The sequence below is a fragment of the Fulmarus glacialis genome, unplaced genomic scaffold, assembly GCF_000690835.1.
Source record: "Fulmarus glacialis isolate BGI_N327 unplaced genomic scaffold, ASM69083v1 scaffold14231, whole genome shotgun sequence".
Lineage (NCBI taxonomy): Eukaryota > Metazoa > Chordata > Aves > Procellariiformes > Procellariidae > Fulmarus > Fulmarus glacialis.
Window position 1 is genome coordinate 158,704 of NW_009192257.1, and position 27,168 is coordinate 185,871.

Genomic DNA, 27,168 nt, shown 5'->3' on the forward strand with positions numbered 1-27,168 from the left:
TTTGCCAATGGCAGAGAGATAAATGTAAAACCAAGGACTGGGTTTTGTCAACCCTTCTCATGCTTGTCCAAGGAACAAGACAAAGGAAGACATCACCTCTAAAGGCACATCATCAGCTACAGGTCCCACTGCACCTGGTGCATTCCTCTATTTCTAATGACTGCTCCATCACTGGCAAAAATAAAACATGCACGTATGTTTCTGCATGTGTGTGGCAGAGGACAGAAGATAAATGATTGAAGTAAGTATGCCCGCACAGTAGTGCAACCACGCTCTGAGCTACGACACTGGCCCCATTAATCACCTCCGCTCCTCCCTCTATCGCAGTTCCTTTCCACAGTTGGTGACATACACCATGCCTGGCTTCAAGGAGACAGCTGCTCCTGTTGATTTAAGAAACCCCTCGGATTCCTAACCACCAGACAGGGATCAGGAAGTCAAGAAACAGTCACGTGCAACTAGGAAGCTGTTAACTGCAGCCAGAATTTAAAGGGTTTTTTTGGAAAAAAGAAAATCTGTTGTTTTAAAAGGATGGGCTAAAGAATGCACCAGAGGGATGCACCTTCCCTCTTCCACTTTATCAAATATTTTTGTTTCCATTCAGTGTAAAAATTAATTTTAACATCTTAATGATAGGTATTTGTTGTTTTGAACTGAGAGTGAATGGATGATACATTTGCTGTCCCAATGGGTGAGGGACTGACCCCCTGATAATAGCTGAATGCTGCTACTAGTACTTAAATGTATAATGGGGTGGGTGATGTGACTGTTGAAAAATTCTAACTTCTAATTTTGCTGTTCATCTAGGAGAGTAGCAGTTGGATCAGCAGAAAAACACAGTGCTAGGCATCACCTGGGGTGTGCTCCCTTTGTAGTGGATACACATGACAAGAGATAAATAGATTCTTTCTGTCCAGTCTCTGCAAGCCATGCAGTTTTCTGAGAATCCAACCAACTCATATATATATATACATAAAAAAATACAAACACACACACTACATATTTCCTATGGAAACTCAATAATGTATTTCATTCAGAGGTGTTCAAAAGAACTAATATTTTGTTTGACTGAAGCAGCTGGAACTCTTCCTTTTTTTTATTCCTATTTACTTTGGGTTACAGCTCTCCTATGGACAGTATAGATGGATCCCAAGCTCAGTCATTAGGTACACCCTGCATTTCTTAGTTAAGCTTTTGAGGTTAAAGGAAGAGAATATGAGAACAAAAAGGAAGTTAAGTCCCAGCCTTGCAGAAATTTCTTCCTCTCCACACTGCCTGTGTAATTTTACTTGAGCCAGTATTCCTGATGGAATATATGTGTGGGTAAAGCTCTGCACACACGTCTGAGTTCACAGTGCTGTGGGATGCAGGCCATAATTCTTCACCTTTGAAGTCAGTAGGAGCTTTAGGAAGAAGAAAGAGGAAGGATTGTGGAGTGGTTATGACACTACCCACAAAAAATGGTTTGGTTCCCATGGGTGATACAAATCTCTTGCATGATCACAAGCATGTCATTTGGGTTTAGACCTTCAAAGGAAACTCAGCACTTAACCTCCACTAAGTATCTTTGAAGCATTTGGTTTTATCCTTCCTGTCTCTCAAAAGTCCATCTGCGAAAAGGGGACAGCAAGACTTTCTGACTTGATGTTACATACAAGGCACTGGCTGAATCTAGCTGTTGAAGGACCCAAAGGAAGATCCGAAGTCCAAGACGATGGTCAGCGGTAACCTCTCTTCCGACAAATACTTTGTGGAAGGAGGTTGGGATTCTGCTGCAATCGTTACTATAAGAGCTAACAACATACTTTAGCTCAGAAAAATGCATCAGCCATATCTCAAGATCTATGCTATGCTGTCAGCTTTGTCTACAGAGACAGAGAGAAAGAAATGAAAAAAAAAGAAGAGAAAAGCAAAATATATTGGTGCAGAGTCTTTTATCACATTTAGGGCTTACTGCCAAAGTTCAGCTGAAAATTCATAAACACCGGACTACATTTAAGTACATTTTCTTATTTACTATTTTTTAATATTTGGACAAATACTCTGGGCAGAGGCATGATGCCAGAGTTGTGAATATCTATCTGCAAATAAATTTTTTGGACACATATAATCAACTTTGGTTAACATTTTTTTTCCCTGCTTTGGATCTACTGGCTACAGTGGAACTGCTCTAGATTCAGTCCAGTATCAAATCACAATCAGATGTGGAGGAACAGTGTTATCGTTCCTACTCCTATACACCACATTTCCCAATCCTCTGATAACCTCTTCCAGCCTTGTTCTGTTCCAGTGATGCTAGCCTATTTCTGGAATGTGCATTCAAATTGTAAGATTATGTCAATGAAAAGCCAGTACTACCAACATTAGAATAAAGGGCTGTGTGCCCTTTCTTGCCTGTGGGCAGGCAGAGACGGTCTCCAACCATAAATCTATCTGCAGATGGAGAAGAGGAAGCTGAGATAGGGAAATGGGAAGCCAACCCCTGCCATGGAAAATATAGTGATCCTAAAACCTTTTCTGCCATTATCTTCCTATATCTTGGTCGACCCTCTTGGCTTCTGAGACTCCTCTCTCCCACTGTCTCCTAATCAGCAGATAACTAATGGCTTTCCAGCCTCACCTCCTGTGCAATGTCCCAAGTCCAGACCGCCGCAAGTACATCACTAATCCTTGCAGGGGAATCTCTTAATAGTAAAATGCCTTATTTCTCCTACTCTCCCCAGAGTGTTCACAGGCTAAATAGAGAAAATAGGAGGAGGCACACCCAGGGTCATAAGGGACATCTATGGCAAGGCAGAGAGTTGGTCATCAGCTTCCAGAGTTCCAGTCTAGCACCTCAATACAAACCCCATCCATCTTTCCCCGACAGGAGGGCTCAGCCTCCATGCTAGTAATCCTTATCTCCAGTTGTTAGCAGGGAGTTTTTCCCAGATCATGCCGACTACATTTTTTTTTTTTTAACACGATAAAGATTGGGTTCTCTTTATTAGTCTTCTAGTTTATGAGCTTTACGTGGGCAGAGGCCAGAAGACAAGTAAGGGATCATGCTTTGAAGGATTTTCCCTGCACCACGCAGGTCAGGAACTTTTATACGGTCGACAGCACTATGCAAGATAAGGATCTCAAGAGCTGACAGCACGGCTTACGGGGGCTGCCAGGGAGCCAAAGCAGCATCCCGAAACCCGCTGGCTCCTCCGACAAACTGAACAGCCCTAAATTCACACCAGCCCTTCTTGGGTCAGAGGCTGACATCTGAGCTCGAGTTATCATTCCTTTATGAAGGGAGGATACCCTCCCGTTAACCAGCCTTGACAGGGCATTGTGGTTTTTACTGCAGTGCTGCAAAATATACTGCTCTGGACTTGGAAGACATCTGTTTCCCTCTGATTTATGGACCCTTCAGGCATCTGGGAGAGCAATATCCACTTACTGCAGCCTCTGATATGAAGGATTCAAACAGTGCAAAGTGAATGGGCTGCGAGAGCAAGCATCTCCACGAGGAGGACGTGGCTGCTGCAGAGACGAACGCTGCTGCCGACTTGACTGGTTTTCCTCCAGTACTCCTGAGTTTCCATCCTGACGGAGACCTTCATTGGCCAAGGAGGGGGGTGTCTGGTTAATCTGATTTAGCCCAAAGCCCAAAGTTGGCAGCTACCAAGAAGATGAGCTTCCAGCTTGTTATGGAAAAGGGAAACCAAGAAGGAGCTCCGCAAAATGGTGTCCAGTTCAAGCACGTTGTGATTAACCCATTATTGCTTTCTTCTAAGCACCAAAATTTAAGTAATATATTAGAAGCCTGAGTGTAAAAGGAGTCTTTGATCTTCAGGATAAGTCAGTTCCATCACTCCTGTCCGTTTCCCAGGGCAAACATCTATCCCACATGGGATTTGAGAATATATTACAGGCACATCCAGCACATTTTGGAAGTCGTGGTCAGCATAGGTATGCCAATTTGGTGGATTTTGGGCTGCTAAAATGGCTTATTAGAAGCATACTCTGACACCAAACTCGGATACAGACTCAGACTCATTTGAAGTCACAGAAAGTTTAAACATATCCCCAGTCTGTGCTCATCCAGTTTCGATCCCACCCCTTTGCAGAAAGCGGAGCAGTTCCCCAGGGACAACTCTCACTGCAGCCGGAGGTTCGCGAGTTTTGAGCGCAGACCGAAAAGCCAGTCGCACTTCTCCCAGCCACACTCGCCCACCAGCCACATCGCCCGGCCACAGCCGTCCCCGCGCCACGGAGCCCTTTGGGAAGCGCTGTTGGGGTTTGGGCCAACTCGGCATTTCCACGGCAGGAATGGATTTTCCACCACGTCCCTTGGCTTAGGAGGAGTCTGTAGTGTCCCAAACCTCAGAGAGCAGGGAACAGCTCTGAAAAACCGCAAGGCAAAGGGACAGCCAGCTCTCCCTCGGAGGAAAGTGTGGTCTTGCGAACCAGGGGCCTAACGGAGAGGGGCTTATGAACCCTGAACTATTTTCTGGCTCCGACTCACTGCAACTGGGATACGTTGCTGCAGTTTCCAGCATTTCTGCTCTGCTTAGGCACGTCTAATCCTCTCTGAGCTAAAGGCTGACGACTCCTTTTGCCGAGCTGTGCTGCGCTGATAAGGCCCCCGTTCCCGTCCCGTGGGGATGGTCAGGCTCCCGGGGCAGCGGCTGAGGTCGGGGTGTCTCACACCCCCATGCCAGCAAGCCCAGCCCTGCCCTTTTCCAACGTGTTGTTTTCTCCATCTGCTGCCTCGGAGGAAGGGGACACATGGCTAGCTACCCTGGCAGCCTGTCTGCACCCTCTTCCCTGGAAATAGCAATGGCTGGAAGAGGAGAAGAGTCTCCTCTCACAAACCCAGTATTGTAGGGCATCAGAAACCCACAGAAAATATCTGGATGAGGATGGAGGGGAAAAAAAAAAGTAAAAATGCTTTTTACTTGAAGGGAAGTGAGTGAGGGAAGAAAGTCCAAGAGCACAGGGAGACCCAGTGTAAGAGTACGCACATTTCTTGGGACCAGTTGTGGAGAGCCACTTCTGGCTGTGAGCTGATCCCTGCCCAGCCACATCACTGCTCGGCATCCATATACGTTGCAGATACACTGCAGTTCACGCCAGCAAGCTTTCTGTAATTGGCCTACCTGATTTAAAGCTAGCTTGGGTACCTCTCCACGTGGCGTGGCAACTTGAGTGTAAAAACAGAGGTCTTTGAAATTGAATTTCAAATTAGCTAGCTCAGCTCTATGAGCGACTCTATTTATAAATAGAGGAAAATTACAAATAGGAGGAGACAGGGAGGGCAAAAAGTAGGCTGAAAGTTAGTGAAGTCTCTATGGATACTTCTATAAAACAATTCTGCAGGTGACACAAAAGCTGTAGGAGTCATTGCTGGCCTGAGTGTAAACTTGCCTGCAGGCAGGGTGGGCTGCAGCCCCCGGAGCACCTGGACACCTGCGTCCCTGCAGCTTCAGCCCCCACCGCACCTGCGTGGAGACCCTTCTGGGAGCCCCAAACCCCTCCTGCCATTGCTCTTCTCCCAGGTGGTACCTGGCCAAAGGACAGTCGAGAGCCCTGCCTGGTTTTACCTTCTCCCATGCATCTGGGTTGAAGGAAAGCATGTTTAAGAAAAAAAAATAAATAAAGGGGGGAAAAAAAAAGGCAGAAAGGCCACAGGGATGGGCTGTGCATCTCACAAACAGCTTGGGGGGTGATACTTTTATCCCTGTTAAAAAAAAGACTTTCAACAAATCCCTGAGAAGTCATGACCTCCATGTATGTTTTCTATTTGTTTTTCCACACCAGTTAAATAGTTGCTTTCCAAGCACTTAGGGAAAAAAAGAAAAAAAAAAAGAAGGAAGCAACACCAACCCCTCCCCCAAGGCCTCCTTCCCCACCCCAGCCCCGTTCCCTGCTCCCCTTGGTAGCGATGCCAAAATATGCAGCCGGCCTCTCTATCTGAATGAATGTTTTGATTAAAGAAGTCTTAACAAAACATAGTCAGAACAATGATCCCAGCCTCCTTTCTGCAAGCTTCACCCAACTATGCAGTGTATATTTAAGACCAGATTACAGGGACCTGTTCATTAATTGAATAAGGATGACAAGCCTGCAGTGCATGCAAATAAAGGTTTGGGTTTCAGTGGGGAGGGTAAATCTTAACTACCTAATGATACTCCTGCCCCATTTAAAACCCCTTTAACATTGGGATTTTTTTGAGGCCAGCTTTCACGAGCTTGCAAACATATGGAAAAGTTCAAGTTTTTCTATTTCCCTTCCAAATGCTTTGTTTCCTTTGACAAAAAAATATTTTTTTTCCTGTTCTGACACTAAAACCATCACCTATTATATTGCCATGACACCCAAGTAAAGATACTGATCAAAGGGCAAAGCAGGGCAATAAAGTGAAAAAAATGGGGCCAGAAGGTTTGGTTTTGGGGGTTGGTTTATTAAAGCATTGCAATTCTTTTTCCAAAGGTATTTTTCATTTTGTCTTCTGTTACACAGTGGGAGAACAGCTGGTCAGTAGCGGGTATAAACTCAGGTTCGGTTGTTCAGGGCTCTTCAGTGAGTTTCTTCCCATCCCTGTTCAGTAAGATGTTAGGGAAAGCCTGAATGTTTTCCTGAAGTTTGCAATATGATTTTAACCCGAGGCAAGTGTGATCCAAAAGATATGGTTTGCAACATATCACACAACTTAGCAAGGAGCAAAAAGCTGGTTAATAACGCAACAGCATCTGGGCTGGACACCAGACCTCCGGAGCCGACACCACAAGGCAGTGCTGTGCGGAGAGAGCCCTGCCCTCCTGTTTGGTCCCAGCAAAACTCCAGCCTAGTCCCAGTCCAACCAGCCTAAGCTTTCTAGCCATGCTGGCATCTGGAACAAATTGGACAATGACTTTTGAACTAATTTTGATTTTTTTTAAGGTGGGGTTGTTTGAGAGGTCTAGTATAGGACGTAAAGATGCAGATGAACTTTTCCAAGAAAGCATTTTGAAATGCAACGGGGACCAGTCTGGAGAAAAATAAGGAATAACTCAGATGAAGTCAGTGAAGTAGAGACAAATCAAGTCATCCCTGAAACTGATTTCTTTGCATCTCAGCTGGTGGAACTATATAAGCCTTGACTTTGGGTTTATCAGCAATCATCTCTCCCGAGAAGAGAAGATCCAGGTCTGAAGTGACCATCAGAGAGCACAACCAGTTTGCACTGGAGAACCCGATCTACGGTGTTCGCTATTCGGTAATGCGCAATAATAGTGTCAGACCAAGAAATGTTGTGTCAAGGAGTATCCAAGAACACGGTCTTTTTGGATAATGTCTGATACTAACCCAGCCAAGTCAGCAAAAACAACCGAATTGCCCCCTTGTCCCACTTCTTTCCCCTCTCTGTCATAATGAGGTGACGAATACATCTTCTGGATAAAACACAAAGGGAGAAAAAGCATTTTGTACATTCAACCCACAAGATATTGTTTAAAAAACTAACAAGTCTTTCTCATTTCTCTTGAACAAGTCTTTCCAAGAAACACTTCATAAACCAGCTTTTTAAAAAGAAGGGATAGTAAATGCTTTACAGCAAACATACAGCAACGCACAGAAAGCAGCATGCTACTACCTTGAACTCCAAATGTTTTTACCAATCACTTTCATACTCTTTTATAGTTTATTCCCTTACTAATAAATACAGGTAGTCAACAATCCTTAAACGTTTTTAATGCAAATCAGCCCTTTTCTATAGGTGAATATGTTCCTTTTCTAATAACACAGCAGTCTTTGAAAGAAAAGCCTTTGCTTTTAAATGTCTTGTTCCAATTTTTCTCTGACTTTCTCTCCCTCTCCCATTGCTTTCTCCATGGAAACTGGAAAGAGGAAGGAAGGAACTTCCAAAGTAAGACAACTCTAAATGCAAACATGTAATGAAAATTTTCAAGCAAGAACCTATTTTCAAAACCTGTAGCATGAAAATTATCTGGGCATGTTCGAGATTGTTAATAAAAAAAAAAATCTCTGCAGTGTTTTCCCCAGCACTGTCATCAACAAGTAGACTTAACTCTCACAATCTGGATCTGTAACCAATTTTCTGAAACACATAAGCCAAAATATAATATTGCTCCAATCTGGAATCCTGTTCTGACATAATATGAAAATTAGACTCTGAAAATTTTGGCTGCACTTCTGGTTTTTTACTTCCAAATGCTCACAATATACCAAGACACAAAGCTCTAACTCAGGTGCAAGTGGAAAGAAAGTACGATCCCACCGCAGCAGATCAGGAGCTCTTCTGAACTACGGGAAGGCAACATCCCTCCAGCGGTATCCTGTGCTACAGCCCAGAGAAGAGAAGGTGGGAGACATCCTCTGCTTGCTATCGGGGCACAAGCGGCGATGGGCACACGTGTTGCCAAACACCCGGGTAGCGTCGGGACTGCCATCGATGTCAGTTGTAACACACACTCGTGGAAGCGTTACTGACCCTTCACCTGGACCCAGAATGAGAAACTGGTGGGACCAGCTCCCTTTGTGCCTGGGACAACCTTCAGTTGCTTCGCTGGAAAGCCTATCATCATTTTCCCTGGAAGAACGAGAGGCTGTGCCAGTTCGCCTGCACTTTGTTACAGCTGAAAATGATAAGACGCTTCCAAAGCGTTGCGTTACAATAGCTGTGCCTTCAGTTTATGGATTTATCTTCCTTTGCCCTAGATAAAACTCCATTCCTTGGACAAATTAGGTCTGCTTGTCATTCAACACCCTACCTAATGGTCTCAGCTGCGTGTTTCTGCAGTTGTTGAAGCTGAAGCATTCCACAGATAGTTTTCATTGATTTGAGAAGTGAGCCAGAAATCCAGTTGTATTTTATCCAGAATGAGAACGGGGCAAGTTAATGATGTAATTAGAATTATCAAGACCCTTAAATCTTCAAGGATAGGTTTAAATGCAGGATGATAACATTTTTAAAGGGGTACATAACACAGCCTGGCGATTTATAAACAGCAAGTGCACTCTGAAGTGATGCACTAAAGCTTTTCTTCTTTAATTTAGGGAGGCTGACTACTGACATGGTGTTAGCGTACGGATCTCTAAAGTCTTGTTATCAAGACTTTTCAAAAGACAGCAAACACTGTTTTAGCACGAATCCACGGGATTTTGAAGTTGCAGAGGCAACTCAAGATATGGGTGACATCATTCTAGTAAGTTATACAAAAAGCTCAGTTGTTTCTGATGGATACAGCTTGAAGAAGGAGGTACAGCGAGCCCTAAGCACCTGAAAGGGGTTGAGACCTGTCTGCAGGCTGTGGCGACCACCAAGCAACTTCATTGCATAGCTTGCTTTTCCGTGTAGGATGAAGCCAAGACCTCACCTCTCGTAGCAACAAGAAGATCTTTATACTCAGGAGAGCATAAAGCCCATAAACTAGGGTATTTACTGGCCTAACTTGATTTATTCATTTTGATAACGAATGATGGCTGGGCCCATGGGACTCATACAAAGCCTGCTGAAGGCATGGAAATATTCTCCATTATTTCAATGGGCTTTCAATACAGTCTAAAACACACGCAAACCATAAAGGCTCTCTAGATGAAAGATGCTTTGTAAGTGGCAGGTATGACTGTTGAATTGTATTGTTAACCCTAAATGGGACAGGCAAATAACAAGTACGCAACCAGTAGGACCTGGCCTGAAGAAAACTATCTGTAAAGTAAGCAGTGTAGCTGAACGCCTCTGATACACCAGCTCAGCAACAAGAGAGGAGAAACCTCAGGTCAGGAGAACGGCTGAGGACAGAAGAGGAGAAACAATAGCTGGAGACCACAGGTATACTTTTTGGGAAGGGTTGAAGGAGAAAAATCTCAGCCTCGGCTTTTCTATTTCCCTCTTAATAAAGTGTACATTGGAATACAAGGAAACACAGAACCAGTTAGTTCCAGGCTGGCAAAGATGAATCTGCTTTACAGAACTGTCCTTAAAAAAATTGAATATCTCAGAACCAACCACAGGAAGTAACTGGTGCAAGATATCCCTGAACCCAAAACTCTAGACGTATCACTTCAAAATGTTTTAAAGACCTTTACATCAGATTTAGGGAACAAAATAAAAGATAAACTATTCTGCACCCTACTTTTTCCTCACCAAGGCTTCAGGTCATTAGGCAACTTCTTAACTGTCTCAGGTAAGAAAAGATATTCTCTGGAGGTAATTTTCTGATTTTGCACTAACAGGTTTTTTGCAATGTAACGTATCTGGACATACTGACCTCAATCCCTTGTGACAGCGTCAGACAGAACACAGAAGTTAAAGCTGCAGATCTAATCTGATGCCTCTTTACTTGTGGAGAGGTTTTTTCAAAAGGAGAGAAAGAAACTACGACTTCTTTTAGGGGAAAAAGTCTGAAGAAAAAGCAGAAAATACACCTATTCTTTAACTTTCTCTTCAGTATCATTTTAACTCTCTGCCCAGAAACTCCAACATAAGCCTCTCGATTGCAGAAGTCACAAGAGAATCAAGTGTTTGCAGAAGGCTGTAAAAGCAGAAGAGATGTTTCCTATTCCACTTTTGGGTCATAGTCTAACTGAATAAACTCAGCCCCCTAAAATTTTATTAAGTTTAAATAAGGATTTATATGTTTGGAAAAATGGTGCTTAGAAACAAAATTTAAGAAAAAGAGAAAGAGAAAGGAATGAAGAATGTAATACAACCACAGGAAAGCAGAGGTGTTTCCCCCTTTCACTGTTCTTAATTAAAATAAAAAATAAAATAAACCTGAAACTGAAAAGGATTTGTTTAGTCCTCCACTGTCATCAGTGCTGATGGCTCTGGGACAGGAAAATGGCAGGGATTTGGGGGCCTGCTCACACCCCTCCATTTGAAGCACTTACCCTGACTAAGCTGGGCTTCTCAACCCCAAGGCGGGCAGCATCTCCCCGGGGTGGTCCTGTCCCTGTCCCCATCCCCGTCCCCGGGTGCCAAAGGAGCTGTCCTCTGACCTGGTGCCCAAGCTCCTGCTTCAGGCTAGGAAATAACTTTCCTTGCACTTCTCCTCCCAGCATCGTCCCTTCTGTGCACCCCCTTGGCACAGACTCAGCCCCGGGGACTCTGCCCTCTCCTCCCACATGCCGTGGGAGTCAACAAGACTGGTGCTGAGAAACTGCAAATTTCCCAAACTCCCTCTGGGAGGCTGAAGAGGCTCAAGAAACTCATCCATAACACCTCAAGTCAACAGTATTAGTATTTCCACTTCTGGTCCTTCTTTCTGCTCCAGGATGAGTTTTGCTCTAAAGGCATCTCAGCATCTTGCAGATGGCTACTGAAGATGCTCCGTCTCCCAAGAGTCACGCTAGAGAAATTTAGGAAGTTACTGCACCTAGATATATACTCCCCCCCACCACCACCATCCCCGCAGCTATGTTAGACTTTCTCAGCTACTTCCCAGTTCATTACAGTGACTTAAACCAATGGCTCTGAACTGAGGCAACTGATGGACAGGTTCACCTTTATTCTGCAGCTCCCGCTAACCTTCAAGGGACAAACAGGCACTAGTAACCTTGTAAACAGCCCCCAAATGAATCCTCAAAGAGTGAGAGTCACAGCCTTCTGCATATCTCCCTGCCCCGGCAGGACGGAGCTGAACTCCCGCCCTTCACCATTCGCATAAGCGTGGAGTCTTACAACTCCATTCCCGATCTTTTGTTCCTTTCTCTGTGATATTTCAAAACTGCATTAATGGTACCAGCTGCAAGGACTTACCAGATCTCTGAAGTGCTGGGACAGCAGCTGGATATCATAGAAGAATGGGCACACCTTCTAAAAACACTGTGACACTCTTGTCTCCCAAGATTGGCATGGGTACCTGCCCTGAAGTTTAAGTGATGATACATCTCACTTGGGCTATTTATAGTTTCTTGCACTTCTAGGCCTATTGTTTGTTGTCAGCTGATGAGACCTGCAATACACACTCAGCACATGATAAATCCCTGTGCCTACATGCAATGTCTCAAGAGAAAGATCCCACGGGGGACACCTCATGTGTAATATTTAAGCCAGGCTAATCTAATTTGGCAACCAAATGGCAAAGACTCTCTATGGCAGAAAGAGTCTATCATCCTTGCAAAAAACACCCAGAATAAACTTTTGAATTACCACAACTGGCAAAAGTTGGCCTGAATAGGGAGTTTATTTTCGGTTTTAATTTTCTATTTTGTTCTGCTTGCAATTAAAAATAAATGGTATAAAGCTGGTTTATAAAAACACTACCAAACAAAAAACCTCTTTACCCAAATTAAAAACAACAACCCATGAGAGGAAAATACTCCACAACGTTTAGAGTTCTGCAGGGACTAGTATACATATAGGGATTTTAATTTTCCATGGCCTGTAAGTGTTATAATCTCTATCAACTGCGTGCACTCTGGGACAATGACTGACACCAGTGCTTGAACTCTGATCGGTTGTTGGCTTCTTTCTTCAATACTGTTTTTAAACTCACATTTGACCCAAGAATTTGCAGGGATAAAGAAGTTTTTACAGCAATCTGTTCCTCTCAAGTCTAACCCACAGGTCTGTTACAGGACATTGTGTCAACAAATTACAGATGTCTGCGAGTCAATGCAACCAGCGTGAACGGCCACAACTTGTCTCAGGGACAAAGGCTTTATTGCTGGAGAAATTACACTGATAGAGATTAAAAGATGACACAGGACATTTAGATGCCAGGTCTGCCTTCATGACTTCACTACTAGTAGTCCTTTCTTTGCATCCATGGCAAATATACCACCACACCTTGCAAGAGTTATTTCTCCAAAATCATTATGTGTTTATATCTCATGTGCTGTGCCTGCACATTACAGGAATAGTTACAACCATTGACTTCTCCAGGATCCTCTAAAGTCATGAGTTCTCTACCTTTTCCAACTCACACACCCTATCTTTAGAGATGTATTCCTACCTGAGTTGCTTTCTCCCGTTACTTTTCAGCGCAAGCCTGTCCGGAAAGAATAGCTCTGACAGCTTTGGTGCTACACAGACTTCTGTTTTAGGACTGCCACATTAACCAGCCCGTTATGTGCTGCTTAGTCATGCTAAAACAACGCTTCACTCTCTAGGACTGGATTAACTGGGACAGCAAAGGGATTTTATCCCATTCATTACCATCAACCACTCTTCCTACTATTTGAAAACAATAACCAGATAGGGAAAAAGAGGAGACATGACCGTTTGTCCAGACTTTGAGGACCTCCAATTATCCAAGCTGCTGTCCTTCTGCTCCTGTCGAGGGGCAGGCTAGTTCTGTGACAGGTGACATGGAAGAGCAGCTCCAGCCCCTGCTAGATGTCTTTTACCTTTCTACCGGGAACTTCTCAGAGGGACATACAAGATCTCTGGGAAAACACCCATGTCATGGAGTGTGGCTGGGAGACTTTGCTACCTTACAGACAGGTTGGGGCCATCCTCGCTTTCCCAGGTGTTCCTCTGAGAAACAAGTGACCCACAGAGCCCCGTGCAACTCAAGATAGCAATGGCAAGGTAAGATGCCACAGAGACCTCTGCCTAGATTGACAGACTGGGCTTACCCTGTCTCAGTTCTCTCTTCAGGTCGCATAGTTATCCTTGATTTACATTTGCTAATGGTAAACCACTATAACGATTTAATAGACTTCCATTGACAAAACATATACAATACTGTGGCTGCCAAAGTTTGTACAGGTCCCCTGCACCTGAGACAGGAACCTGGGAACATTTATCAAAAAAAGGACAGGTAGGAGATGACATCCAAAGACCAAGTTTCCATAGAATTAATGGGAAAGGAGAAAGAGGAACCTACGTATTAAACGAGAATCTCAGAGTTTGCCATGAACTATCAAACTGGTCTGGAAAGCAGATTTCTGCTCCATTGAGAGTTTTTAACAGCATTGGATAACTAAGATAAACAGAGACTGAAGGGCTGCCTGAGACACATACGAAATTATTGAATTATGACATGTTTGAGAAGTTATTTACTTTATAGAGTATTTACATAAGGTTCACTTCCTCTTCATATATAAGCTCAAATATTAAAAAGATCCCCCCCCCCCTTAATGAGGGGACGACATTCAACAGCCCCACAAACACCCATAATTAGCTCTTTTTCAGGCACATTCCTAGGAAAGTTTTCCAGGCAGTCCCTTCCCCAGAGCCCGAGCAATACCAAGGAAACCCCGCTCTCTCACCAGGCAAACGAGGCCTTTGTTTTGGAAAGAAAACACAGGGCATCAAAAGGAAGAGGGGAAAGAGGAGACGGAGTGTAAAGGGATGACCCTGAGACCGAAGCTTTACTTATTGCTGTGCTATAGGCACCTGATAGGCTTTATGCCAGGCTCTTAATCATTCTGTACCTCAATTCACCGCAATTTTAACGAATACAGATCGTTATATCCAGCGTAGAAATTTTAGATCAGAGTTCTGGTAGGAGACAACTTCCTGACTCTGTAAGTGACATAACTATTAAAGCAGCTGATTTTTCTCAATTAGCTGGCCCATCCCCAATGCTTTTGCTTACCTGAGAAGTGTCATGGTTGAATATGACAGCATTCAGGTCTCCACAGTTATAGTGCTTGATGAGATCTTCAGTGGTATATGGAGCCTGCAAACTACCTGCTCGGAGGCTTTCGTGTTGGAGCAGAGTTTGGTTTAGAGCAAACAGCACCTGTAGAAACACAGACAAGAAAAACAGGGAGGAGGTAAAGATACTAGGAATCAAAGCAGCAAAGCCTAAAAGGCCAAACTTTGAAAAACTCTCTTGCACCTGAGGTCTATTGACCCATCCTGGCCCAGTAACAAGGGCTGATCTTTAGGCACTCCCAGCTGGAAAAAGAGTCAGATGCAAGATCCCCTACTAGCAGAAGACCTTATTATAAACCCCTTGGTATTCTGCATAAATTGTAACTTCACAATACATATATATTGCTCAGAGGTCATGGTCTGAGAACTTTTAGGCTATCTGTGCTGACTGCTTGGCTACATGAGTGAATGAAAAAGCTCCTAAATTAGGAAACTTCTATTGCCTCTGACTGTTTCCCGTCCACTAGCTTAAATCCAAAACCCAAACTCACTCGGAAGGTTTCTGATAAAAATCAAAATCTTCTGAACTTCTGAAGTCACAGTTGTTGTACTGGGACTTTCTGAATGCTTCTAGCCACAGAAACTTTAGGAAATTCATTATTACTCTCCTTCCTTTAGTCCTTCCCCCTTCACCCACCCTTTTGCAAAGTGAACAGATACTGAATTGTAACACTGGCCCAGCAGGCTAGTTGAGCGTCCCCATCCCAAACCTGAAAATACCCAGAAAGCAGCACTCTTTACTACGTAAATTTAGGTAACAAAAAAAAAAGTCCTTAAAAATGATATTTTTTTCCTTTCATTACCAAAAAAGCTGCTAAATTTCACATGAATTACCACAAATGTTTTTGTATTTGTGATAGATTGTGGGAGTTACTGAACCACCAAGTCTCGGCTTTTTATGTTCAGCCTTCCAAGAACCTTCCAAAGAAACTTTATAAAAAGTAGATTAATAAATCAGAAGAACAGCAATTAAGACAGTTTGTCACAAATTATATAAATAAGCAAATGCATTTTTCCTAAAATAAAGTGATATGTAGTGACTGCAAATTCAGAGTTCTGAAAAAATATATTGATGTGTCATTTTTCATGAAAAGACTCCTGCAGCCCTCAGCCTCACGTTTCACCACATTTTCAGCTGCTCTCATTTAAAACAGCAGCGCCCTATCCATCCCAAAGAATAACCATCACCTCAAAATCTGGGTAAAGTAACCATGCTGAGCTCCAGCGGGCCCAGCGAGGCTGCATTCTGTGACACATATTCTTACTTACCTTCTTAACTTCCAGCAACTGAACCCACTTTAAGGAGTGAACCCCAGGGGATTTTAAATTTAACAATGTACATATGTATTTGCAGGATGGAAGTTCTTAATAGTTTAAAATTATGATTCCCATTGAACTTTATCTGAAGGAAAGGAAACAGTCAATTGGATTTACTCCTGCAAAACCTCAGATATATAACAAATATGATCTGAGATTTTTTAAAAAATAATAATAATAACAACAATAACAATAATAATAGCAGCTCCAGGGCATTAACAGCCTCTTAATACAAAGCTGTTACATGCTAACTAACATACACAAATTGGTTGAGGAAGAGCAAATGTTATTGTTTAATTTACTTTTAAAAAAAAATAAAGATGGTCTTTCAACTGAACCTGTTATACTTCAATTCGGTAATCGGTTCCCCATTAAGATCAAGGCCTAAAAGATTTCCTTGCCCAGATCTAAGAGTCTCTTCAGGCTTTTCTACAAAGAGATCAATCTTTCCCAGGACCACAGCCTGAAGTTAAGCATCTTCCTAACTTAGTTTTTCTCTAATTTAAAAAATCTGCAAAAAATACAGTTTGAAAAATTTCTAACCTTTGAAAGGATCTGAGCTTTTTCTTTTTCCCCTAAGGGCTACAGCTCGAAGAGGAAATAGTTCATCCCAGGATTTCCTGGGGATTCTAAACATTTTGGCTAATAAAAATAAAAGCTTAGAAAAACGTTGACAGGAAAACTGAGAGCAGAGGTTTTCCCAAAATGCTTTTAGCAAAATCCTTCTCATTTTTGATTTTTTAAACAATGGATGTTGCTGGATTTTTACATACAAAAATATGTATACACACAGGCACACACATATACAAACCACCATCAAACCCTGAGGATAAGACAGTGTGTTTTATGATAAAATATTAAGAAGGCGATAAACAAATCCTTACTTTACTCCCCATGCCTTTTTTTCTTTCTTTCTTTCTTTTTTTTTTTTTTTTTAATTCTGGTTTCCTGGGGAAACCAGTGCTGTGCATTAATGCTCTGGGTCTGTCTGTCTCCTCCTACTAAATTTGGAACCCATTAGCTGATTTCAGTCACATTTGCAGGGAGTTAGAAGTCTTAAAGAAAATTGACTATATATTCCTTGTGCCGGGCTGCAGAAAAGCCCACAGTACGAGCTCACTTCTTGTAAGACACCAAAGACTCCACATGAGACACAATGAGTTATTTGGAGTTTACAGCAGTAGATGGACCCGAATGCACCGGACCCCAGACTTCATTAGTGTCAGGACCTTCGTTTCCCTGCTCTCTGCCCCTGAGCAGCTTTGGGACCTACAGGTGATGCTGGCCACCAGCTGAAGTCCAGCACGCTGCTACCCCTGCCGGGGAGCCCATTGCTGCGTTCAACCTACTGCCCGAAAAGCAACTGAAGAGATTTTATTTTAGAAGGGAAGTTAAAATCAGAAACTCAAACACTTGAATATGCTGAAGGAAAACTGTAAGCACTTAAACAGATTTCTAGAGAAGTCTTGCTTAATCAAGCCATAACCACTATGGTTTTTGGTCAGGCGGCTCAAAACAAACTCAAAGAGAAGTGGGGTCTCGTTGCAGCCGCCTGCTCCTTGGCTGGATTTGTAGACCATTTCCTTCAGAGTCAGGTTAAAGCCATCTTAAAACCTGAATTTATTTTTCCTTACTGTTCAGATAATGCCACAAAAACAATGCTGTTTCCTTTCCTTCTCTCTATCTTAATATCAGTGACCCCACGACCTCCAGCCTAAACCTCTATCTGAGTTAAATCTCCCAGAGGTGCCTGAGATTACTGAACAACTGATGACTTCAAAAGAAACACACTTAGAGCAACTGCCTATGGACAGTCCCACCTAATAAATAGAGCAGACAGTATTTGTTCTGGGAAGTGATGGGAAGTTATGATTTTGGCTCTGGGAAAGTGCAGTTTTAATCATGCAATTTATGGTCCTCACATCAGCGTGCTTTGAAAGCCATTTTTGCCCGGCTGTCTCCGGCCTCCGTTTGTGACCGATCAACCATGGACAACAGAAAGGGAGGTGCCAAGAGGAAGCCTTTTCATCTGAGCAATGCCATTCTCCTGTGCAAAGCAGCAACCCAACACACAGATTTTATGTGGGTGTTTGGAGACACCAGTTCAGCCCTTGGGGCAGACCTATGGGTCCTGTTTTACTGCCTAGGAGAGTGGGTACCGCCAATTCCATGCAGCGCCAGCAACCACCAGGCCAGACTTTCTAGCAGCTCTTTTGCACAGTATGGCCATCTCAAGCATAAGGGGGCTGGACCAGTCATTTCTGCCACAGTAAGTTCAGAGGGGATGCAGCAGAGCTGGGGAGGGGGACAGCTCTTGTATCACTGGTGACTTCAATTGAAGGAATCCCAGGAGAGGGGAGGTCTACAGAAACCCCAAGTTTCACTTCTTGGTGAACAAGACTGGGACATTTCTTATGTTTGTGCCAACTGTTCTCACCATCACCCAGCAGTATCTGTGCTGCCGCCTCACTTTAACCTTTGCTCTTTTGCCTCTATGATCTTGGGCACTTCAGTTGCAACCAGATCTGCAGAGATCAGCCTTTGCCACCCATGAGCAAGCTCACTCCAGGCCTCGACAAGGGACCAAACAAGCCTAGTGAAGACCAATAAAGCAAACAGCTTTACTGATTACCTTGACACTCAAACAGTATTTCCTCCCCACACGCCTCTGGATTACAGAGCCAGGAGTCACACATTAATGGAAGGCATGGGTTACAAAAGCCTACCTCACATATAAATCAACTTGAATGTTTAAGCCATTTAACTTTCAACTTCAAAAGATGAAATATTAGAAAACCTTCAAACCCCTCATATGAAGCAAGCAGACAAAACTGCATGGGGTCTTAAGGTTTCAAAAGGGGCTGTATTGCATAGAAGTATTGGTATATACACAACAGTATCAACCATTGGGACAGTTTGAACTTCGTTTTGCAAGCCCATGGGAGTCGGTGGTTTGATTTTATGTGAGATTTTAATGAGATTTAGCTTTTAGGCAAGTAAACCCAATCCATAGAAACAGATCTAAAAAAGCATTGCCACCTTTTCAAACAGGGAGGGGAAGTGAATAGACGTATACCTGGACTGAGCTTAGGAACACTTGAGGCTTTCCACCAGAAACCATGTTCTTCATTGTATTTGGTTTTGGGAGCAAAGCTAGATAAAAATTCCACTTGTTCCAAGGTACTCTCAGAAACCTTCATGTATCGTGTTTTATTGTGCAACAAGTCTGCAACTTCAGACTAGACATTTGAAGGCTCCTGAAGGCCAGCAGCATGTTAGTGCTGTATGTAGTAGCTAAAGAGGAGAAATCATGGCCTTTGTAGAGGAGATATTTCTCCTCATCCATCTTAAGTGCATTTGGTCCCAGCTGAGGAGAGTAAAAAATGCCCAGAAAACAAAAACCAAGTTATCCCTCATCAAATACAGTATCATGCCTGGTTTATGTCAGCTGCTCGTAAGGTCTTTTAGTCATGAGGTCCTGAATGGCATAAAAGAAGAAATAAAATGTTCACTTTTCTAAAAGATGCTATTCAGTATATGGATTCTTTGCCACGATCATTACCGAACATCAGCTCAAGGATGCAGAGTTAGCTGTATCCTTTCAGCTCTACATTTTTAATACTTTGCATAGATGAGTGAGTTGACTTTGGTTGATTACCCTGAATGCTCACATGCTTTGTCAGAAATCGATTTCTGACAGACTCTGACAGCAGTTCGACTCTGTGCCTATGACCTTGTTCAGGAGGCAATACTATGGATTTCTATCCAAGTGGAAAGGTTGCCAAGGCCACCTCTTCAATTTGTCTGACTAGGGTCCCAAATGGTGCCACAATGGAAGAATAGCTTCGTGGGGGCATCTGAGAGGCCATTGTAAAATAAGACAAGGAAACCTTATTACCAGATAAAATACCTGAGCGGTCCCAAACGTTCTTATGAACTATATTGCTAATAAAATAGACAACAAATTCAGGAATTACAACAGAAGAAACAAATTTTGTATTGAACTGAAGAGAAACGGACCTGCGTTCTTCTGCAGTGTTTGCTCTACAGGTGACTTTAGAACGAAAGGCAACCCGGAGAAAACTCTCAGACCAAACTTTGGTGCTCAGACAAATTTCACTGTTAGGTAATGGGGGAGGAATGACTTTCCAGTCCTGAATTTACCATGGCTGAACTACAAACACTGCATTCACGGGACTCCAGTAGCTGGCGTTGCAGGATGACCCCTGCATAGAGCCATGATTAATAACAATACCACAAAAACAAGTACTTAAATTTCATACTATGATGTCAGCTCTTGAGCAGGCAACTATTGTTTTCCTTTGCTCTCTCTTTTGGACATGTGCCACCACAATGCAAAGCAAATACTAAATAAGCATTACTGGAAGCATTTAAGTGACTATATCTTGTCAGTGCCCAAATTGCAACTCCGGAAAGAAATGCCCACTCTCCTGCTTGGTTCAAAACAAACCGCAACATAAATATTGAGGTGTATGGTTCTTCAGAGGTGGTTCTTTTGTTGTTATCCTTCCCTGTACTCAAATAGAAAATCAAATATACAGTTTCAGGTCAAAATAGTGGCTTGGGAGAGGGAAAAAAAAGGAAAGGAAAAAAACCCCAAGTCCCTGATTTTCCAGATTAATGAAAAGCAATAAAAGTGTTTGCCCAAATCTGTTCAGTTCCATTGGTTTCCAGAAGATGGGTTTCCCCTTTCCTTGAATCTCTTGCGCTGTTGCTAGGAATTAGTGAGCTGTGAAACTCACCTAATGAGGTCAGCATCAGGAAATAGCTCCAAAAAAACAGGTCCTGGGGGATCTACTAAAGGACTCCCCCAGTGTCCAAACGAAATCCTGGATGCATCGGCACATTGTACAGCCAGGGCTGCGGGAGGAACGCGCCCGACTTTGTTGTTGTTGTTCCTATAAAGGGACAGCTAAGGAAAGTGAAACTATTAACTCATCCACTGGAATTTCTGCTCACAAAACCGTGCCCCCTGTTAAAGCTCCTCATAAAAGCCTTTCGGCTAGTTGGTTCCATATGTTCCCCAAACCCGCAGTTATTGCTTCTGAAAGGCAGGAGTAGTTAACAGTCTGCGGCTTGGCACTGACCAGGGAGACCTAAGGACCTTGCTTTTTCCCCCTCCCTTTCAAACTGCCAATTAACCAGTTTAATAAAACAGTTTGAATCTAACTGAGGCGCTTGGAGAACCCCCTAACCGCCACCTATCCTACCGGCAGCCATGGCCTGGTGCAGAGCAGCCATGCAGCCCCGGGACTAAGATTGGTTTTCTTGATGCTGAGAAAGCTGCAGGGAGGTTAGGGCTCCAGCCTTCGGCCCTGCACACCCAAAGCTGCTACTGAAGTTGACTTCCAGCAGCCTGACTTCAGCCAACCTGACTTTTCTCTTTATGCAAAGTTCCCATGATGAACTTACAAGTGAAAAAGTCAAAATTTGTTTTGTTGGTATTTTGTGTTTGATTGAATCAAGGCATTCAAAAACAACAGAAACAGTTCCTAGACAGCAAACGCTGTGCATGAGACCCCCACTCCCTCAGCCCCAAGACCCCCAAGCCAGAGAAGGACTATGCTGGTTGACAGCAGCTCTCCTGGGCTGACCCTACACTATACTGTTGCTTCTGCACCAAGCAGGGCTGGGGAGGCATACCGTTAACTCAGAGCCCGAAAAGCAGTCGTTTGGGGGTTCTGGTGGGTTATCTGATAGAACAGGTGAGCTACCTATAGGTTGTGCTCTTAGATACAAGTCTTCATTTGCACAAGGCCATTAAGACAACAAAGACCATGGAGTAAAAACCTAACCTCAGTTCATTTCCCTCTTGACAGCACTTTAGAAACATTGTATCATTCCCAGTATATACACTATAAATACCACACCCACATTAAAGAGGTCAAAACACCCCAAAACAAGGTCTTAAATATGTAAACTGAAGTCAACAGCAGCTGTACCACAGGCACTATTGGAACAAGGATAAGACCTGAAACTTTTTCTTCTAAATGTAATGAACTGTGTTAGTTTCTAAAGGTACTTAGAGTCCAGATTAATTTAGAAGAAAAGGAGGGGGGGAAAAAGAGCTTTGATACAGAATTTCCACCCTTTCCCTTTTTGTGAACCACCACTCCGCGGTGGAAGGATGTTTTAGTTTCAGTGCCCTCTCCTTTCCCTTTTTGTGAACCACCACGCCGCCGTGGAAGGATGTTTTAGTTTCAGTGCCCTCACCACATCATCGGCACGGTCTCTTTTGCCAGTAACTCAGCTCGACGTCCAACCAGCAAAGGTGTAAGTGAGCAGTGACTCTGTAGGATAACTCTCTGCTTTGGTCAATGCCCACATTCAAGCTTACGCAAATAAATTAAGAAATAATGGGAGGAAGGATTTGCAACTTAATCAAAACTGCAACACTGGAAGGGACAGAATTACCTCTGTTAAATTTGCAGCCTAAATGTATGGCTTTTGTGGATTTTGTATGAGGGATTTACTCACATCCAGTACTCTTGCATAGGTCCAGTTTCTCAGTTGTACTGAGTTCAGTAGATTAGTTTTGATGACTAAACCTACCTAAAAAGCTAAATGTTTGCAACGAAAGAGTTACACTCTGACCAGTCCGTTTCCCCAAGTGCTTTTGTGGTTGAAGTGCAACAAGTTCCAATAACCAACACCTTGCCCGGCAGTGACGGCTTACAGATCCAAGTGCCACCAGTTAGACTTCTGGACTGCAGTCTTAGATCTTGTCAACAAAAAGGTAACCAGACAATAAAATCAATTCATACCTCTGGCATGAGACCACACTCTCGAAGGGAGACGGTATTTTTTTTCTTGTTTATAGCTGAACCAGGAGTGGTTAAGAAGAAAATGGCTTCTCCCTGGAACTCACCTCAGCTATTCGGTTATGGGACTCAGAACCTGCTAGACAACAAAACACTGTGTATGAAGCTGATGCCCATGCCTACCAGTAACCTAAAAATCCCATACTAGTTTTCAATCAAGTCAGACATGAGAGTGCAAATCGTTTCCTTCCACTTCTTTGTTTACTCCCTTCACTTTAATCTGTGGCAGAGGAATAACAGTTCTTCCAGGGCTGAGTAGCTGGCAACTGGGTTTGGTTTTAAACAGACTCATTTGGTTTTCAAATAAAAGACATTGGAAAGACCATTACAGGGACAAAATGCTGGGGTGCTCAACTGACGTGAATGGACGCAACTCCACATAGAGAAAGAAGATGGACTGTGTGGTACTGGATGATGGCTGACTAAAGTAACACCAGACCATGTGAAACCCGCAGGCGTAGAGGAAGGCAGAGACATTATTCACCCAGGCAAAGCAGGCAGTGGTCCAGCAGGACAAACTGGACCTGGCCCTGCTGCCTATTTGGTGATGCCCTGGGCTTGGCTGCAAGCCCAGCTCCTGCATACCCCCTGGTCCCCCCCCGTCCCTTCCTGTGCCACCACCCCAGCAAGCCAGGCTTGGCCTCAGGCTCTGCTCAGTTATTCCAGTCGCGTGGGTATCTCACCACTTACTAGACAATAGCAACCCTCTATATTCAAAAACCCAAACGCTGTCTCAATGTCAGGGGAATCCTCCCATGTAACTAAGGAGTTTTGTGGGCACTAGAAGCTTTTGAGAAGGTTTGCGGAGAAGAGCAGCACTCCAGGAGAGGTGCCGCTGGGGCTGTAGCACGTTGCTCCAAAGGTGTCATTGGAACAAGAGCAGTGATCCCAGATAAGTCCAACACCCCCCAAAAGTGTCCAGTAACAGATACTTTGGGAAAGAATGTAAGAAATGAGGTGAGCAGAGGGTGAGCCTTTTTCAGACAACACTTCCCATCTTTTGGAAATCTGCCAGTTGGGGAGCTTGTGGTTGAAAATACCGCTTCTCCTATCGCTCCCTCACACCCACCTCCCTACTCCCCATGCCTTTACCTCAAAATTATCACTGTGCTCAGTTGCACCAGTCCATTTAGAAGCAGCCAGCTGCCTGATCTACGAACAGAGAAGGTCACAGCCTGCTACTTTGCTCAGCAATTGCATTCCCCAAATCGATGCCTGGCAGGACGCCCGAAGGGCAGTGCCCACGATCGCTTTCCTCCACCTTAAATGGGCACATTGTCCTCACTTTCAGGATCACCACCTTCAAAGGGGGCACGTGAAATCCTTCCCAAGAACCTGAAACCACATTTGCGCTCTTGACTCGCAAGTAAAAGTGTTACCAGGCCCATCTGGGGTTTCGATTTTACTTTTTTGTCTCCACCGTAACAGGAGGAATGTGGGAACATGCCCCGAGTGGAGTGTACCAGTCGGCCCCGGTGACGAGCGAGCTACAGTGAAAGGGGCACCCTCACGGAAAAAAAGCAGAGCTCTAAGGGGGTTTGGGGAGCTCCTGGTTTTAAGCACCCAGCCTGAGATATTTTTTTAAACAGCCTGGTTTCATGATATGCTAAGCATCCACCCATTGAAAAATGCAACCTGTCCTGGGTGTATTTAATTTGGGATTTTATTCATATTACTGCTTAATTTTGAACTGTTTCTTTTTAATTACCAGCTGAAGCTACATAGTAAAATGGACTTGCCCCACAGGCATGTTTTTCTTTCTATTATATTACAGTGAGGCAGCAGATTAACTCCTTCAGCCATCCCAGCTTAACACCTCGCGATGCCAGCATGGCTCTTTTCCAGACTGCTGCTCCTGCAGCAAGAATGGCTGAAGGGGACATAAAGATATATGTCCTGAATTTCCAGCTCCTGGCCCTGGGTATCAGCACAAACAGGTCCCAATAGCCACGTACGTCAGCATGCTGGAGCAAAAATCACAGCCCATCGGGAAGGGGAGCACTTTCCCGCAAGCCAGGTGGAGCCACAACCTCTGGCCAAGGACAAACAGTTTGGGGCAACAACCGTCTCAGTTTTCCCGTCTCCATGTCAGCACGACCGAGTCGGCAGCTGTAGAAAAGGGAACCTTTCCTAAGCCTGAAGGTGACTGCGTCCTCATGAGGTCAGCAGGGAAAGAAAAAAAAAAAGAAGTCAAGATTTGGAACAGCACGAGAAAAGGAAACCTTCCAGAGGAAGCAGGGAGCTGAACTCATCAGGGCTAAGTGCTTGTTTTCGGTGGTTTTTGGTTTGTTTGGGGTTTTTTTTGGTGGTTGTTTTTTTTTTTTTTTTTAGCTTAGCATTATGTCAAGTTTGAATTAATTTTACTGCGCAAAATTGGGGGAAACAGCAAACAACCCCATGTCTGTTAATAAACACAGGGCTTGATCTTGCAGCCTGCTCACTTCAGGTCTTCCCCACCCAGAGAAAAACCCATGTCATTAATCAGGACAGCTGATGGGATCCCAGCTGTGCCAGCTGTTAGGTGGCCTCACCAGGACAACCCCTCTTTCCTGCTAGAAATTCATAGTTATATCCTCAGGATCAGCTTTGGGGTTGCAATGCAGACCTTGCAAAGTATGCAATTTGCGGAGCACCAGGAGCAGCTCTGGCCCTTCGTGCTTTGATGTAGCAGCTCTGGGAGGGGGAGCCTGCACAAGGGACGCGTAGTGCGCTGCCCATCACACCAGCGGCTGGAGCAAAAGGCTCATTTCCTTAAAAGTATCAGAGGAAAGAGCCAAGCACAAACGGCATGATTTTTGTGAATAAAGATGCTGCACTGGCCCAAGCGTCCCTCGGCCCAGAAGGAACGGTTTCACCCCGATCCTCCTGCTGATGGCGAGAGAGTTTTTGGGTGCAGAAGCAGTGTGCGAATGAACAGCCCATGCCCTAGGCCACCTCCTCCTCCAGCAAAAAGCCAGCGCAAAGGGAGCCTGTCTGGAAAACAATTAGGCGGTGACATTACAGTCCTGGGTAACAACAGATGGCCACAAAAATCCTGCAGACAACTGCTCGGAGGCGTATGTTATCAAAGCCTGGGAAAAGGCACTGAAGGCGATCAATCATAATTCACCGGGAAGACAAGCAGGCGCTTTGCGGGAGGGCAAGGCCGGAGCTACACCTCGCAGGCAGCCTGCTGGGCTCCCTCTGCGCGGCCGCAGCCTGCCGCCGAAAATGGACCCTTTAAAATGCTCTCACCGATCCACACGCTGCAGCTGATACGAGGATGTTTTAACATGGAGCTGCAACGCTTGCTGCAAGCAGCCACTGATCTCATCCCAGGTCCTCTTCCAAAGGGACAGATAGGAAAAGCTACAGACGCAGCCAGGAGTTTAACAAGAAATGAATGCAGCAGCTCCTGCTTCAGCTGCCTTTCTGAGGGAGACGCAGCAAACGGCAAATGTAGAGGCAGAGATGCCCAAGACAAAAAAATGTCACTTCAGAGCTCAGGGCACATGGGCAAGACTGCCAGGGGGAGAGGAGGAGGCATCAGATCCATACGCTGCTCTCCTTATGGCCCGGGGAGTGCTGTATACTCCCTGTATAGTGTTACAGCCCTGTTGGAGCCTACAGGATTTTTGCCTGGAAGGAGCAAGTTACATAAAAATTATTCAAAATTCAGTTATCCAGGGAAAGAAGGTGACCTGCCCATCAAATCACAGCAGCTCAAATTTCTAATATCATCTACTTGTAGCCAAGCACTTGCCTTCAAACTAAGCAGAGGCCAAGAATAATTACTTACTATTCACCGAGTTATTTACATCAATTATTCAGCAAATAAATTCAGCTAACAAATAGCTTCAAGGAAACTGCAATCTATTCACAGTCAAGTTGCCAAGATTGAAGAAATTTATAAAATTAATTATTTGTAACAAACTACTCTGTTAGCTTTCAAGGTCAGAATGATAAATTCAGACACTTTATTTTCTACTATATATTAGGCTCCCTCAATGTAATTCTGTTATTTATGAATTATGGGAGGTTATCTTTCAAGAGACAGCTATAACTGCTGTATTTTCATTATCATTGGGACTAAAAGATCATATTGCTTGACGCTTTTTTAAGCCTAGGCTAAACAGTCTCCACTCCGGTCAGAAAACTCCTGTGAAACCAGCTACCGGAGAGGATATGCTGCTAAGGAATCATGAAGAGCGTTCACAGATTTTTGCTCTCCCGGCTAGAGCCAAGAATCAGATGTTGCTATAAAACATATACATAAATTGGCAAATTCTGCAGAAAGCGCTTCATTCAAGTAACATTTTGGTTTTTCTTTTTTCTTCTCACTAGGAAGAAAGGATCTAGGAGAATATTCTTTGCACAGCTTCAAATATTCCTAGGGTGGGATATTTCCCCACATAAATAATAATAATAAAAAAGGTAATTAATACT

General features: G+C 43.9%; 1 protein-coding gene across 1 annotated transcript in view; it reads right to left on the minus strand.

The window, feature by feature from the left end:
- Nucleotides 1-14,669, minus strand: part of LOC104083513 (metalloprotease TIKI2-like) — a gene marked incomplete at its 5' end in the record, with an annotated part of 132,558 nt that extends 117,889 nt beyond the window's left edge. The window contains one exon of the mRNA XM_009587017.1: nt 14,523-14,669. Coding sequence (XP_009585312.1) covers nt 14,523-14,669 — 147 coding nt within the window. The remainder of the gene's footprint in view (nt 1-14,522) is intronic.
- Nucleotides 14,670-27,168: the final 12,499 nt, after the last annotated feature.